Here is a 16,506-nt window from a genome sequence, read left to right as displayed (position 1 = left end):
CTTTATTGTACCTGTCATTAGAAGCTCAAGTTTCACTTTAAAGATAAAATAACTCTTCACAAACATCATTTACAATTAATGTCAGTCAGATTTCTATCAACACATTGAATGATTAAAACATGTTTGAACTAACGAAAGAATTAGCTTGTTTTCTGGTCACTTTCATGACAATAACCCGGTTTATTACCTTTTCATGTCTTTGAGTCTGTCCGCTCTTTCTTCAGGATGGGCTCGAGCTCCAGAGTTCCCTGAAAACAATGGAAATTTGAGATTAGAGTTCAAATAAAGAAACTTTCCTGGGGAAATAAATAAATAAATCACTCCTGCGTTCAGGAACAACCCGCAGAACCAGAAGAGCCGCTAGCGCTGAACACCGGTGAGCGTCTAGAAACAACCGCATCAGCTGAAGGAGGGAACAAGCACGGCACGAGACTCGAGACCGGAAGCAGCGTGACACACACTTCCTCTAGAGGGAGCGTTTATGACAACATGCCCACATGAATGAAAACACATTCTTTCAGTTCCACGAGATATTCAAGCTTTGTTCTGTTTGCCAGTCCATAACAGCACACTAACACACGAGTTATCAGTGACCTTGGAGAGAGGGATGAGCGCTGGGAACAGACGTGACACAGCCTTCACTTTGAGATAACACACGTTCAGTACAGATGTGTGTGTGTGTGTTCGGAGACGAGAGAGAGAAGCCTACTGCCATTACAGGTTTTAAACGGGTTATCTGCAGGGTTTAGAGCCAAATTTAAAGGATGAGTTCACTTCAGAATTAAGATTTCCTGATGATTTACTCTCCGCCTCCTCATCTAAGATATTCATGTCTTTCTTTCTTCAGTGGAAAAGAAATGAAGGTTTTTGAGGAAAACACTCCAGGATGTTTCTCCATATAGTGTCTTCAATGGGGTCCAGCGGGTCGAAGGTCCAGATGTGAGTTTCAGTGCAGCTTCAAAGTCTCGACACGATCCAGCCGAGGAATAAGAGTCTCATCTAGACAAACCAGCGGACATTTATAACAAAATAAACATTTATTATACTTTAACCACAAATGCTGGTCTTGCACTAGCTGTGATGTGCCACACATTACATAATCAGGTTGAAAGGTCACGCGTGACGTAAGCGGAAGTACAGACCTAGTGTTTACAAAGTGAACGTGCAAAAACTAAGTCAAACGGCATTTACAAAAAAATGCAAAACAACGACGTCGGACGATTTTGGAGGAGTTTTTCGCCCTACCGCAGTCCTTACGCCTACTCACGCTTGACCTTTCAACAAGACCAGCATTTGTGGTTAAAGTATAATAAATGTTTATTTTGTTATAAATGTCCACTGGTTTGTCTAGATGAGACTCTTATTCCTCGGCTGGATCGTGTCGAGACTTTGAAGCTGCACTGAAACTCACATCTGGACCTTCGACCCGCTGGACCCCATTGAAGACACTATATGGAGAAAATCCTGGAGTGTTTTCCTCAAAAACCTGCATTTCTTCTCCACTGAAGAAAGACATGAATATCTTAGATGACGAGGGGGAGAGTAAATCATCAGGACATTAAAATTTTTGCTAAAAAACTATAAAGCTTGCGATAAATAAAAAGCAAAACATGCAGAAATGAAGTGCAACAGTGCACAGAATAAGACAGAATAAAGCAGCGTTGAGAAGAGCAGAGCACATTTAAACTCAAGCTCAACACAGATGCAAATGCTGGAATATCTGAAGAATGTCGTCCCTCACCTGCAGCGTCAGCCTGGTGTTTCCCACGCTCAGACGTCTGCTATCAGAGAGAAGAACATCAGTCGTTAGACAGACGGAGCACACTCACATCTCACAGAGACTCAGGCCTGAACTCAAGCATTAGTGGGCGACCGATATCGACGGCCAACGTTAAGAGAGCAGGCGGCCGATATAAAGATCATATATATATATAGAATCATATTTTTGAGACGGCCTGGGCTGTGTCGGTGGAGCACTCGTGAGGGAGGTGGTGTTCAGAAGGCAAGACTCACCGAACTCTCCAGGCTGGAGGAACGAGACGGCGCTTCAGGCTGACGAGTGGATCTCTGATGCTGAGATGAAGGGTCGCCCGCATGCGCTCTGCGTTACAAACACAAGCTCTAATCCTTCAACCATGCAACACCAGAGCACAAATACGAGCTTAACCCTCATCCCGCACTTTATGACACATCTTTCCCTCACAGGATTTTTTTTTACCTTTAAATTACTAATGAATAATAAATAGTAATTTAAGAACATTCCTCACATTCTTTCAACTTAAATTCAAAATAACTCCAATTTCATGCATAACCCTTTTAATTCAGCTCAACATATCTTTCATTGGGTGTCTTTGCCGACCTCTTGTGGAAAATACATAATATAAGATGATATTTCATGACTCTAGATGGCCTTATAGCTCTATATGGAGCAAATGAGCTGTTCCTCTGGGTCCTGAAGTCAGTTTACTTCAGTGTGCATTCAGATACACATGTAGACATTATGAAATCATTTTTTGGTAAAGTTTTAGAATTTAAAGGTTTTTCTGTGTGTACTGAAGCATTCCTCGCATTCATAACGGGTCAAACTGAAGGAGAACAGGTTGAAAAGTAAGGATGTGTTTCAATCACAAAACTCTTAGAATCCTTTTTTGTCTGTGTCTGTGTGTGTGTGTGTGTGTGTGTGTGTGTGTGTGTGTGTGTGTGTGTGTGTATTCATGGTTCAAGTGTGACTAAAGTCTTAGACCCCCTCAAACACTCAAATGTAAAAAACCCTACAAACCTGGTTTTAGAAGAAATCCTTTTAGTTTCCGTCTTCTTGGTCTTCATTTGGTCTGCTTGAGGAAACACAACAGTAATAATGCGGTGAGGTGTGAGGAGTCTTTCTTTCTTTTATAAGGACACCACACATTAATCAACATTTCTGTAAATGTGCCAGTGTTAGCGGGCCGGCTAATGTTCAACTGCAGTCCTTTGGCAAGATTTTTGAAATAATAAGTACATTTCGAAGGACCTCATAACTCCATAAAGACAGCAATAACATCAGAAGAAGAGTTCTCAGCAACCTCGGTGTAAGAGTGAGGAGTGTGTGTTATGAGGAGCGCGTGTGAGTGTGCAGAGTGTGTGTTGTGAGGAGTGTGTGTGAGTGTGCGGAGTGTGTGTTGTGAGGAGCGCGTGTGAGTGTGAGGAGTGCGTGTTGTGAGGAGCGCGTGTGAGTGTGAGGAGTGTGTGTTATGAGGAGCGCGTGTGAGTGTGCGGAGTGTGTGTTGTGAGGAGCGCGTGTGAGTGTGAGGAGTGTGTGTTGTGAGGAGCGTGTGTGAGTGTGAGGAGTGCGTGTTGTGAGGAGCGCGTGTGAGTGTGAGGAGTGTGTGTTGTGAGGAGCGTGTGTGAGTGTGCGGAGTGTGTGTTGTGAGGAGTGTGTGTTACCGGCGTTCTCCTGCAGCTCGCTGTGGAAGCGCTCGCTCTGCTGGAGCAGGTCTTTCAGCCCGTCCAGGTCAGCGCCGCACGCCTCCTGAGCCTCACGGTTGGCCAGCACAGCCTTCTGGTGCTCCCCCAGGTAGAACAGCGCGTCACAGAAGCGGTAATGGCCCTGGAGGAGAGGAACATCACGGATACGGCCTTTATGAGTGAGAGTCGGACCGGAGTCTGGGATTGGGAGTCGGATACTTGTTATAAAATTTACATTTTGATTCCTCTTCTCGATTCCTTTGTGAGCGTTTCAATATGACTTGAAGTGCGAGACGACTGTCTTCAGTGTGCATCACTATATTGGGCAGCTCTTAAAGGGACAGCAGCCTAATATTCCTGATCTATAATAACACTAATATTCCTGATCAATAATAACACTAATATTCCTGATCTATAATAACACTAATATTCCTGCTATAATAACACTAATATTCCTGATCTATAATAACACTAATATTCCTGATCTATAATAACACTAATATTCCTGATCTATAATAACACTAATATTCCTGCTCTATAATAACACTAATATTCCTGATCTATAATAACACTAATATTCCTGCTATAATAACACTAATATTCCTGATCTATAATAACACTAATATTCCTGATCTATAATAACACTAATATTCCTGATCTATAATAACACTAATATTCCTGATCTATAATAACACTAATATTCCTGCTATAATAACACTAATATTCCTGATCTATAATAACACTAATATTCCTGATCAATAATAACACTAATATTCCTGATCTATAATAACACTAATATTCCTGCTCTATAATAACACTAATATTCCTGATCAATAATAACACTAATATTCCTGATCTATAATAACACTAATATTCCTGCTCTATAATAACACTAATATTCCTGCTCTATAATAACACTAATCAAATATCAAAAGAGAAAGAGAAAATCCACTCGTTCTTCACTGAATAACTTCTGTAACTATATTTGTAATGTATATTGTATTTATAAACTGCAGTGTTATTTTACATTTGATTACAGTTTCTGAACCTGAAAATCTTAAAACACTGTTTAGTTCAATCGTATCTTTGTTCAGTTGTGTCTGTTTGTTGTGATTGCTAATTTTTTATTTGTTCTTGTTTAATCACTGAGTGTTTATTGTCTTTAATGATGCTTGAAGTGTATATTAGTTCTGCTAGTTGTTCTTCTGTGGTGTTTTTAAACCACAGGCAAACGCTCCTTGTGTAAGAGTTCTTTAGCCTGATTGTGTTTGTGATATTCAGATACAATTACATGTTTTGCAATAAGACTAAATGTGAATGATATCAAAGTTGTTGTTTTTGACCATATTGGAATCGAAATTAGGAATTGATTCGAATCAGAATCAATAAGCAGAATCGAAACTGTTAAGATTCAACCGATCCCCGACCGTACCGGAGTCACAGCAGGGTCAGGGGTCAGGGGTCAGGGTCAGGGTCAGATCACTGTAAGCTGTAATGCGGACTCGTGCACTCTCTGTAAAGCTGCTTTGAAATGATGTGTATTGTGAAAAGCGCTGTACAAATAAACGTGAACTGAACTAAAGACTGATGATGATGATGATGACTCAGCGTTTACCTTGGCCCAGTCTGGCTGCAATATAATGGCTCTCTTTCCATCGCCGAGTGCTTTCCTGAAAACAACTCCCACAGTCAGTCTCACACACACGCTCCTCAGTAATGTGCATCGGAATAACAGAAATGACACTCACAGATATTTCTCAGAGCGAATCAAACACAGCGCTCTGTTCCCGTACAGGATGTGGTTATTAGGGCTGAAACAGAACGAGAGATGAACACTGGATTACAACAGGAGACGGGACAGGATTGGGAAGTAAAGCGGTGACGATGTTCCGGCTCTTACTGGTATTTGATGGCTTTAGTGTACCACTTCAGAGCCATGTCATACTTCTTTTTCTGGAACTGCTCATTTCCCTTGTTTTTCATATCGTCGCTTTTCTGGGATACAGTAAAAAAAGAAAACAATGTCTTATTTCTGCTAATACAGCAGATCTCCAACAATAATCATCAGTCAGTGACATAAGACGACCGTGATCTTCAAGTGTCTCACCGATAAACTCCAAGTGTCCGGCTCTGACTTGAGCTCGGCGATGGCTTTCTTCTTACTGCACGACACCACCTGAAGATACCGCGCATCTGTGGGACAGACGGTTATTACACACGTGTGCTTCAGCTCTGGACACAGACACAGATCACATGACTCTATGTGGACATATATCAGGCTCGGTACACAGAACTAAAGCTGTAAAATCTCCAGGAATCCCGTCAGTCGCTGCATTACTGTAATATTACAGGTTACAATTAACAACTGATTTATATGCAAATATGCAAAATTTAAATCACAAGATGCTTTATGATAATAACATTACAATCTTTTTTTTTTAATGGCATCATTTTGTTTCTACTCCAATTTGTTATTGAAATATAAACATTTAAATGGTGTCTGTCAAACATTTTTTCAGATTTATTCAAACAACATTAAAAGTACAGTAAAAGTATCATGAATATGTGCTATGGTGTGTATATGCATCAAAATGCTCTATCTAGAGTTATTTTTCTAGCTGACTCTGGAGTTTATTTCTCTGAGGTAAACATGGCGTCACGTGACACGGCTGTTAAAGCATAACACCTCTTCTGCAGGGCTCTACACTTACTTTTTGAACAAGGAGCACTGGTGCGCCTAAATAAAAAAATGTAGGAGCACAGACAAATATTTGGAGGCACAGTCATTTTTGTTGTATAAGTTTATCATTATAGTTTTATTATTAGAATCATTCAACAATTAAATTTACAATGCTCATTGTAAGGTTAAGAACATCAGACCAAAACTTTAAAACAAAAGATTTTCATTTAATTCTATTTTATCGTCATGTAGATTTCATTTATCATTGTATGTAGGCCCTATGTATGTTTCACATTTGATCTGAAATGAAGATCATGTCTGAGTCACTTTAGCCAAGCTTTGTAGCCTGGTCGTCTTGACCTCTTTCCAGCAGACAGACAATTTTCAGCACATTTTGTAGGATCAAACAGTTTCAGTTCCTCTGTGCCGATCCGAATTAGTAGGGCCCTATAAAATCCGTTTTATTTTTTCCCAAATTCCGTTTTATTTTTTCCCAAATTCCATTTTTTCCGTTTTAATTTTTGCAAATTCCGTTTTTTCCGTTTTAATTTTTGGGAATTCAGGTTTTTTTTTACCCTTTACTGTAATTTTAGTCGTAAAAAGAGTGTTTTTAATGTTAATGATTAAAATGTACACAAATAAAATAGGAATGACCCTAAATTTATTGAGGTAACAAACAAAATTCTCATTTTAAGAGATGTTAAATGTGGTTTGGTTTGTTTACATTAGTGAATGTATTAGGCTAACTAACATGAACCACGAGCAATACGTTTGTTACTGTATTTATTAATCTTTGTTAATCTTAGTTAACCCTAACCCTGTATTTTTAATGTTACTTCACACAGTGCATTAAGCTAACTAATGTTAACAAATACAACTTTTCATTTAAATAATGTAGGCTACTAAATGGTGAAATTAACATTAATAAAGATTAATAAATGCTGTAGAAGTGCAGTTTATTAATAGTTAATGTTAACTGATCTAGTTAACTAGAGTTTAATAAATGGAACCTTATAACCTAATAACCTTAAGTGTTACCGATTTTGTTATACACCGAACCGATTCAGTGTTGGACAGATCAGTTGTTTTAACCATTCATTAAAATGAATCGGTTCAAAGGAGTCATTAGTTCGCGAATCGGACGTATCATTAGCAGACTTGTACGCGTTGTGTGATTATCCCGGCAGTTTTAGGACATCGCACAAGATTTGTCAACACAGAAAACATTTCATCATTGGATATGTTTTGTTTAGTTTATTGAAAGTGTTTTTTATGTCAGCTGAATGGGCGGAACGCTTTTCAGAGAAGAAGGAAAGGTAAAAAAGTTTTTTTTTTTGCACAATTCACACACAGCGGTAGCCTAATTCAGGAAAAAAAATATCCGAATGCTCCACGTGAAATCTCGTTCTTCCGATCTTTTACCATTGTGTCAATTCTCAATTGATTTAGATTAATAAGCGCGAGGGAGTGAGAGAGAGCAAGACAGTTTGAAGACGCGCGCGCGACCGGTGAAGCAGTCGATTCTGTTCCCTATCGGAATTCCTGTTCCCTTTACACAATCATACTACAAGTCATGCGTAGTTGCCGAGTTACCATGCGTACCATCAGAACTGAATACGAGCAAGAAGCACAACAGGATATACGGGAAGCCAAAAGGTTAAAAAAGGATTGTATTTTTTCCCGAAATTTAAGCGGGTTTTTATTGTTTTTATTTTTAATATTTTAATCCAGATTATTTCTTTTCTAATTTAAAACGTTATTACAGATTTCAATGTAATGTTTATTAAGGCTTTGATTTATTAAGGTTTATTAAGGCTTTGACGCATGCGATGTCAGCAGACACGGCTCGTTCAGGGGGAACAGGAATTCCGGTAGGGAACAGAATCGACTGCTACACCGGGCCTCTCTCTCTGCTCGTTCTTTCAGTAATATGCGATTTTCCTCAGACATACGTTTTTCTCCCACACAAAAACAGAATTTTATTCCAAATATGTAAAATTCCGCGTTGACACTAAGTTAGATTCCGCGTTAATTTGCCAATTCCGCGATTCCGTCCGCGATTCCGTGATCGCGGAAATTATAGGGCCCTAAAATAGTTCGTGTGTGGGCACTGTAGTTTTTTATTTATTTATGAGGCTACACACTAGCTACTGAAGATTTAGGCCTAAATAACTGATCTCCCGGTAATATAGTGTCCTACTCTGCCCCTCCTCTCATGATGATGTATTTGCAGCTGTTTCTATAGAAAAATGCTGTGTCACTCGCACGAGTGCGCCCAAATATTTTTTCACGTTCGCACGCCGAAATATTTACTCGCATGTGCGAGTGAAATGGGCGCACTGTAGAGCCCTGTTCTGACTGAATGTTTCCTCGGGCAAACCTCATTCCACAGCCCGTCACACCCAGTTTAGGAGCAGCTCTTCTTCTTCTGTTAATTAGGAGTTTAGCGAGTACATGCTTGACCTTCACTAATGAAACACTCAAAGAACATTTGCATTTAAAGAAAGCGTTTCTATTATTTACACACTTTATAAAATGTCAATGTTTTCAATCTAATGCTTTTGCAAGACTTGACTCTGTGATGTAGTCATACACATAATTAACCATTTGCATAACTTTAACACAAGTTTCTCAAATAATAAAAGCCAAGAGAGCTTTTGCAGAAAAATGAGCCAATATCACAAACTATACATAATACAATATCTGTTTCTAACCTAGCCATTATAAATAAATAAATAAATAATATAATGTTATTTTTTTATTTTATCTATGTTGATTATCTGAAAAGTCAGATAGGATCATTACATCGAGAGACATATGGAGTGGGCCAGACATGATTTTGACCACTTCATTAAGTTCTTTTGTAGAAAACCTTTCTTTAAAGTGAATTTCGTTTTGTATAAATTGTATCTTAATTTTAATCGGTTTCATCAACCAATTGCCTAGATTTAATAAATATCGGCGCCGGCGCGATATTGCACTGTACGTGAACTGGAGCTCGTCTCATAAACTCATGAAACTCAGCGTATGGGCTACTTCACAAGCATGACATCATATATATATATCTCTCATATGAGCATTTCTCTCTATAGGCGCGTTCACTACATTTGGACATTTTTGTGTAGGCCTAATTATATTTATTAAACGTGTAGAATACTTTCCAAACCATTACATTTAGTATTATAAATGTTGTGTTCAGACGTTTATGATAAAAATAAAATAAATAAACATTAGAATAACTTTTAAAATGGAGGGAACACGGAGCAGTTTTGCCGTGAGCGGGAATGGAGACCCGGAGTGGATCAGGAGTGGATCAGGAGTGGAGTGATGACAGAAGAGAGCGTGAACACACCTTCCTAACTTAAGACCTATTCAAACTGAAATTAAGATATTTATTACACTGTTTGAGAAATGTAAGCCTTTTTACGGCCTTATAATTATGAAAAGTGAATTTAAGACATAAGGACAGGCGGGATCTCTGTAATTAACAGAAATCTGTCGTAGCGACGGAGAACTTGAATCCCTGGTGACATCATTCTCCAGCTGTGTTATTGACTGATTGGTTGAATCTCTGATTGATGGATTACATGAGACACGACTGATTTCAGGAAGTTGTTCTGAATCTTTCAACTTTCCTTCTGATGTTCATTGATGTTTATTTGCTGCTGTAACTAGTAATAAAGAGGAGGAGATGATCGGTTCATCTGTCACACACATTAAACACACATTTACTGACTGAATTTACTGATGAAACTGACAGGATTTGAAAGATGAGATTGTTTCATATCAGAAGTATCAAAGATTATTATTGGATGGCAGGAGATACAGAGAATGTTTAGTGAAGTTTAAACGCATCAGCATCTAAAATATCAACCTTGAGATTAAAGAATCAATATCGGTTCATCAAAATGAGAACGATTAAAATCGATAAATTAGTATGTTCCACCCAGCCCTACTCTCTCGCTCCGTGAGGTCGTTGATGGACATGAAACTCACACTCGTTGAAGACGAAGCGCAGCGTGCGGTAGCGGATCTCCACTGAGCCGAGATCCAGCAGCTTCTGACGCACACCAGGAACTCCAGAGTCCAGCAGCCACGCGATCGCCTCAGACAGACAATCCTCCTGCTGCACACACACACACACAGAGATTACACAAACAATCCTCCTGCTACACACACACACAGGGCTCCCACACCTCGGTTAACTTCAAATTCAAGGACTTAATGTGGCGACACATTTTAAGTGAGAGCAAGGTTACATTGTGTTACCTTGTAAGATACATTGTTACAGTTTTGCGTGTGTGAACGTCATGGCAACGTATAACACAAAGTACCTCACACGGGAAACAATGAACATAACGCGTAAATGTGCGTAACTAACGTAAATCAAGCAAGCTAGTGCGCATGGGCCACGGAGTGTTGGTGTAATAACACATTAGCGGACCGGAGGGAATATGGAATTTTTTCCAGAAAACTTCTCGCACAAAATAAGTTCAAGGACGTGTATCTGTGAGCGTTTCATTTCAAAAACTTTCCAGGGCCTTGAATGATTTTTTTCAGATTCACAAACTTCCAAGTATTTCCAGGACCCGTGGGAGCCCTGAGTCCAGGTGTGCTGAAGGGACACTCCTCACGCCCACCCCGATGTCCTGTACATGACTCTCTCTCTGCACAGAAACACTGAAACTCGACACACTGACAGATAAAGCAGCACAATGAAGCTTCTCACGGTCATCTCTGTTCTCATGCAAATGAACGGCCAGAACACATTAAGGGTTTTCTGTCTTCTGTTTGAACGGTGTGTGTTAGCGGCCCCTAAGTTAATAACTAATGATCTTTACAACGGAAGTGAATCAATCAAAACTAACTATATCTGGACAATAACTTTATTCTAGATCTGCTGTAAAGCCTAAACAATCTCTGTTACTGTAATCTCCTGTTATCACTGTAAAGCTGCTGTGAAACATCTATATTGGTAAAGCGCTGTATAAATGAAGGAGACTTGACGGTCACTAGGCCTGTCGTGATTGTTAAATAACCGTCTCGGACAATAACTCATCTCTGCGAGGGCATCTAATGGCACTGAGTGGCTGTCGCTCGTGGAAAACCACACGCAGCGATCGTCACATGATCCGTACGACTGAAGACAAACCATGTGAGAAAAACACTCATGTTTAACTACATTTCCCGTGTGAGCTTCACTGGAGCTGCGTGATTCCGGATGAGTGGAAAATCACGTTTTTTGGGGTTAAAAAAAAAAAAGATCATTATTGTGAATAGACAACTAGCTAAACAAAGTAACGTCATTTACTAGAGGTTCTGACAAAATGTTAATAACTGCAGTCAATTTAAAATAATAATTATTATTAATCCATGGATGATTCATTGACTCACTCATAAAGACTTCACTTGCTTCATTAACAGTGTCCGCCGCGTCATTAATCCTCTCCCGTGGCCTCATGGGATTGTAAAGTGTCCATCGTTTGCGCACTTCAGAATCTCACCCGTACTAGTAGGTCATCCGGGGACTTTGACTATTTGTTTTAATACTATGTATTCAGACATACTAAGTTGACTACTTGTGTCATTGTAGGATGCATCATTGTTTTTGAACAAATCTCTTACCAAATGATTCAATGACAAATACATGTTTTTAACAGTCACTTGTCGCCACCTACTGGTGTAACGATGTAATTAATAGTCTTTATTTAAAGCAGAGTTACTTTCAGAAGGCGATTTATTCCATTCTGATCGCAACCGGAGACATCAGTGTTTATATGTGAGCTATTAACTTTTATCCAGTACTTCTGTGCTAATCTGAAGTGCTGTAAAACAGAAATAATGATACTGTGTGGCTGGAAAGTTTCATATCCATACATGACAACGGCTCTCTCTGGATCAGAACGCAGATCTGAATGTTCGCTGTGATCGTACTCGTCAAAGGTTTAAAGGTGACATATTATGCCCTTTTCACCAGATGTAATATAAATCTCTGGTGTCCCCAGAATGTGTCTGTGAAATATCAGCTCAAAATATCAGCTCATTTATTATAGTTTGTCAAATTTGCCCCTTTTTTGGGTGTGAGCAAAAACATGCTGTTTTTGTGTGTGTCCCTTTAAAGGACATATTGCAGGTTAAAAAAAAAATCAAAATGAATATATAACCGTGTATGAAAATATCATATGAAAAGATAATGCAGGATTTAAAATGTTTTAAAACGACATAAGGACACCAATTTAGTAGATAAAGTGAGCGTTTCTTTGACTGCTCGTACAAACCGTTTTTTCAACATTGCGTCATTTTACGTCACATGAGGGAGACATTGAGATGTGTATTCAGTAAGAGCGGTCGTGAGTCGGTGTGTTTTCAGTAGTTTTTGTATTTCAATTTATCATCGTCATGGTAAATTATTGTGTTTGTGGAGCTTGCAGAAACTCCAGCCTGTCAGGACATCGAGTCCACCGGTTTCCTAACAAGAAAAAGGACGGTGCTATCTATCTGTCGTGCCTGGGCGCGGATTGTGCAGGTGAAGAGACGGGATTTCTCTTCCGCATCGGCTTCGGAAAACGAAAACTGAGCTACTCGTTATTGTGTTTGTGTGGACCGTTTATCAGTTTGGACCAGTGCAGCGTGAGCCTGATCAAGCGACACTGTTACTGCGAGATCCAGTAAATAAAGCATTTGAATTCGCCACTGAAGTAATAACATCGCTGCGAGATCTAGTGAGAAACATTCACGTCTCCGTTATTAACGGATCAAACAGCGCTGACGTGGAAACCAGGAATAAACTGTGCAATGAATGAACTATCCAGTGTCCACAGATCAGCAACATTCACCATGGATTTACTGTAGTAACACTACTGTCTGCAACCATGGACGTTTGGCAGGAATAGTAGGATAAAATGCTTTCAATTTACATTACGTCAGTTTTATTTTGACATTATAAATACAATTGCTGCCCTCAAATGTTAATCTGAACTAAAATAAACCTGTTTATACTATCAATATTACATTTCATTTTGTCCAAGGAGCTGTTTTCTTTTATTTGCTTCTAAGAAGAGTCAAGTATAGCTCCATCATTGCTCAAAGCAAAAAAAAAAAATCATATTTATGATGTTAGTTTTAATAAATAAATAAAAAAAATTATTCAAAGAAATTTCAAGGAAACGTATCTATAAGCTAACACTGGTCTCTCACCAAGACACCTGTTCTTCATCTCCTCACACCACAACTCAATTAGTCTCCTCTGACCGTTGTTCTGTCTAACATTACTCCTGGCCTGTCCCTGCTCTCTTGGCTGCCTAGCAGGCTCATGTATAGCTGTGCTCCGTCATACGAGTATATGTATGAACAATTTCCTCAGCGTCCGAAACGTCTTGCGATCCATCATTTCCCTGTTGTTTGAATCGACCGCTCTCCCTCGTGCGACGTCACGCCCATTTTCAGATGCGGAAGTAAAATTTTCTCACAAAAACGACTCCAGAAGCCACTGTAGCGCATTTAGAAGTTTTTTTTAAAGAAAATCTAGTTCCTACATTATTTTTCTATACATTGACTCATTGGGTCTTCTAACCTGCAATATGCCCTTTAAATGCAAATGAGCTTTAGCAGAAGAGGGCGGAGTCTTTACACGAGCTTCAGAAACTCCGGCAATAACAGAACAGGCCAATATCACTCATCCAGAATCTTAGAGTCACCAGTAGCGAGTGCAGCCTTACGGAGAGACTCAGGAAGAGCTTCTGAATGTTAGTGGAGACATTTCTGTAGTTGTTGTGGAGTTACACTGATCATCTCATCATCATGTTTCACTTCTCCACAAGTGTCCTCAGTTCCTGAGGTCTTTATAAGACAGCGGTGACATGTTCTGGTCAATAGTGTTCAGTGCTCGTCTGAGCTCAACCACAGAACAGCTTCAGGCTTTGCTGGATCTTTATCAGTGCGTTAGAACTGGTCTCTGTTGTCGCTCGTGGAACCAAATGTCGGCTGGTGTGTGTAAACGTGCAGATTAAGGGCCGGTAATATTATAATAAGATCCTCTTCATACGTCAGAAGGGGAGAGAAATCTGATCGCCACTACAGCACTTACACGTGATAGGTCCCCTTTAATAGACAGAGCAGAATCCCTGTCATTCAAGAGCAAGATTGCATGCATGCGTGCGTGTGTGTGTGTGTGAATCAAGATCAGTGCCATTATATGGACTCGCAGTGATGGATTATTGTCCTAAACCCTTCCTGTGTGTTTCTCTGAAGAAAGAAAGTCATATACATCTGGGATAGCACAAGAGTGAGGGAATGATGAGAGAGTGTTGACTTCCGGGTGGAGAATCTCTTTAAAGGGTTAGTTCACCCAAAAATGAAAGTTCTGTCAGTAATTACTCGCCCTCATGTCATCCAAACCCGTTCATCTTCGGGACACAAATGAAGATATTTCTGATGAAATCCGATGGCTCGGGGGGGCTCCATTGACAGCTATTTAACTAACACTTTGAAGGCCCAGAAAGGTAGGAAAGACACTGTTAAAATAGTCCATGTGACTACAGTGGTTCAACCTAAATTTTATGAAGCAACGAGAATACTTTCCATGCGCCAAATATAAACAGAAGCCCCCACTGATCACCGGGTCTCATCAACAAGATCTCGTGTCCCGAAGATGAACGAAGGTCTGACAGGTCTGGAACGACATGAGGGAGAGTAATGTGGGAATGCAAATTTGTTAAAATGTTTAATTTAGGTTTACATTGAATTTAGCATGTTAAGGTTAGGTATAAATTATGATTATCAGAGTTTTATAAGCAAAAGACTCTGGTCAGTCCTGTTTTACTGAAACTCTTGGAGTTTGTGTTTTAGCAAGAAAGTCCAGCCAGTCCTGTACTCGGGTCTCAGTGTTTGAATAGATATGCTGAGTGGATTAGGGTGGGCAATGCTCTCAGTCTAAAACCAGTTCCTAAACCTGTCTTTTTCTGTTCCTGCCCCTAAATGTATATAAACTGTAAGCGAACATTCACGTCAGGCTTGGTGACTGCAGCTGCCGACAGCTCGTGTCCTCAATAAAGAAACCTGCTGAAGAAACAACCAAGTCTCCTGGTCTTTCGATTCTAAGTTCACAACAGTAATTACTGGCAGAAGAAAGGCTTACGGCAGCGTACCAAGGTGAAGAGTCTGCTCAGCGACACCACGGCTCGGGCTTTCCTCTCCATGTCCCTGTGAGACAGCTGAGCAAAACAAGACATGTGATCAGAACCGAAGACTCAGTGAAGGACGAGCGTGAGCTTCGTCAGGACGGATACGTACGCCTTGCTCCATCGCCTCCAGGATACTCTCCAAGATCTCGATCTTCTCCAGCCTCTTCAGACTCAGATCGTTCGACACACTGAAAGATAGAACAGCGCAATGAAGCTTCTCTAATCCTCACGGTCAACCAAACACTGTTATCGTGTGAATGAACGGCCGGAACACATTAAAAGTTTTCTGTTTTCTGTGAGAACGGTGTCGTGTTAGCGGCCGCTAAGTTAGTAACTAATGATCTTCGCAATGGAAGTGAATCAATCAAAATCTGGACAATAACTTTATTCTAGATCTGCTGTAAAGCCTAAACAATCTCTTACTGTAATCTCCTATTATCTCTGTAAAGCTGCTGTGAAACATCTCTATTGTTAAAGCGCTGTATAAATGAAGGAGACTTGACTTTATTATTGATTTGTCTGAATCAGATCTCTCTGAAGCGACTCACTTGGAGTCCAGAAAGCCCATCTCGACGGCCCAGAAGGTGGTGGGGTGGTTCTCCTGCTGTCGGAGGAGAATATGCCACCAGAACACGGACACGTGCATCAGGTGACCCACGAGCTTCTTCACCTCCGGCTTTATCTTCACCCACCGCTCATATATGACGTCTAGAGCACAGCAACACAGAAACATCTGCCAAACTGCTCATTAATCACACACACCGTCACACACACACACACACACACACACACACACTCACCGGGCGGCTCCATGTGAATGAACGGGAACTGGTTCTGATAGATCTGAGGGAAAACAGAGTGAATCATGGGTGTGTTCAGTACAGTGAGTCACTGAATCACTTGATCTGAATCATGACTCTATTGTCTTTAAAGCAGAATTTGAACTTCTCCTAGTTTGCATCACTGATTCAGTTTAATAAATAAAGTTGACTTGACATCTGAATTCTACTCACAATCTTGGTTCTGTGTCGCTTAACATCTACTCCTCCTCCTCCAGATCCGAGTCCTCTATGTCTGACATTCTGATTCAAAAACAAAAACATGAAAATCATCTTCATTACAGATTATTCATATCGAGTATTGCATTTAATCTTACGATTCGTACTGGTTACTATCCCTTATCGTGTGTATTTAATGTTT

The 16,506-nt window shown here is 40.0% G+C and overlaps 1 protein-coding gene across 4 annotated transcripts in view; it reads right to left on the bottom strand.

The window, feature by feature from the left end:
• ttc3 (tetratricopeptide repeat domain 3) overlaps positions 1-16,506 on the bottom strand; it is a 55,400-nt gene that overhangs the window by 38,229 nt on the left and 665 nt on the right. Inside the window, exons 2-16 of one of the 4 annotated variants that reach the window (XM_084104225.1) lie at positions 16,320-16,388; positions 16,107-16,149; positions 15,855-16,014; positions 15,416-15,494; positions 15,271-15,336; positions 10,121-10,250; positions 5,552-5,637; positions 5,345-5,439; positions 5,193-5,255; positions 5,060-5,114; positions 3,424-3,586; positions 2,780-2,831; positions 2,014-2,101; positions 1,742-1,781; positions 188-248 (exon numbers count right to left, since the gene is read on the bottom strand). In XM_084104225.1, the coding sequence (XP_083960351.1) occupies positions 188-248; positions 1,742-1,781; positions 2,014-2,101; positions 2,780-2,831; positions 3,424-3,586; positions 5,060-5,114; positions 5,193-5,255; positions 5,345-5,439; positions 5,552-5,637; positions 10,121-10,250; positions 15,271-15,336; positions 15,416-15,494; positions 15,855-16,014; positions 16,107-16,119 (1,151 nt within the window). In that variant the 5' untranslated portion in view covers positions 16,120-16,149; positions 16,320-16,388. Of the gene's footprint in view, positions 1-187; positions 249-1,741; positions 1,782-2,013; positions 2,102-2,779; positions 2,835-3,423; positions 3,587-5,059; positions 5,115-5,192; positions 5,256-5,344; positions 5,440-5,551; positions 5,638-10,120; positions 10,251-15,270; positions 15,337-15,415; positions 15,495-15,854; positions 16,015-16,106; positions 16,150-16,319; positions 16,389-16,506 lie in introns of all 4 variants that reach the window. The other 3 variants (XM_084104224.1, XM_084104226.1, XM_084104227.1) reach the window with 3 other exon arrangements.

Source organism: Abramis brama (assembly GCF_963993115.1).
Source record: "Abramis brama genome assembly, chromosome: 25".
Taxonomy (NCBI): domain Eukaryota; kingdom Metazoa; phylum Chordata; class Actinopteri; order Cypriniformes; family Leuciscidae; genus Abramis; species Abramis brama.
The sequence above is the reverse complement of the archived record's forward strand: the minus strand, read 5'-3'. Positions and strand labels throughout refer to the sequence as shown.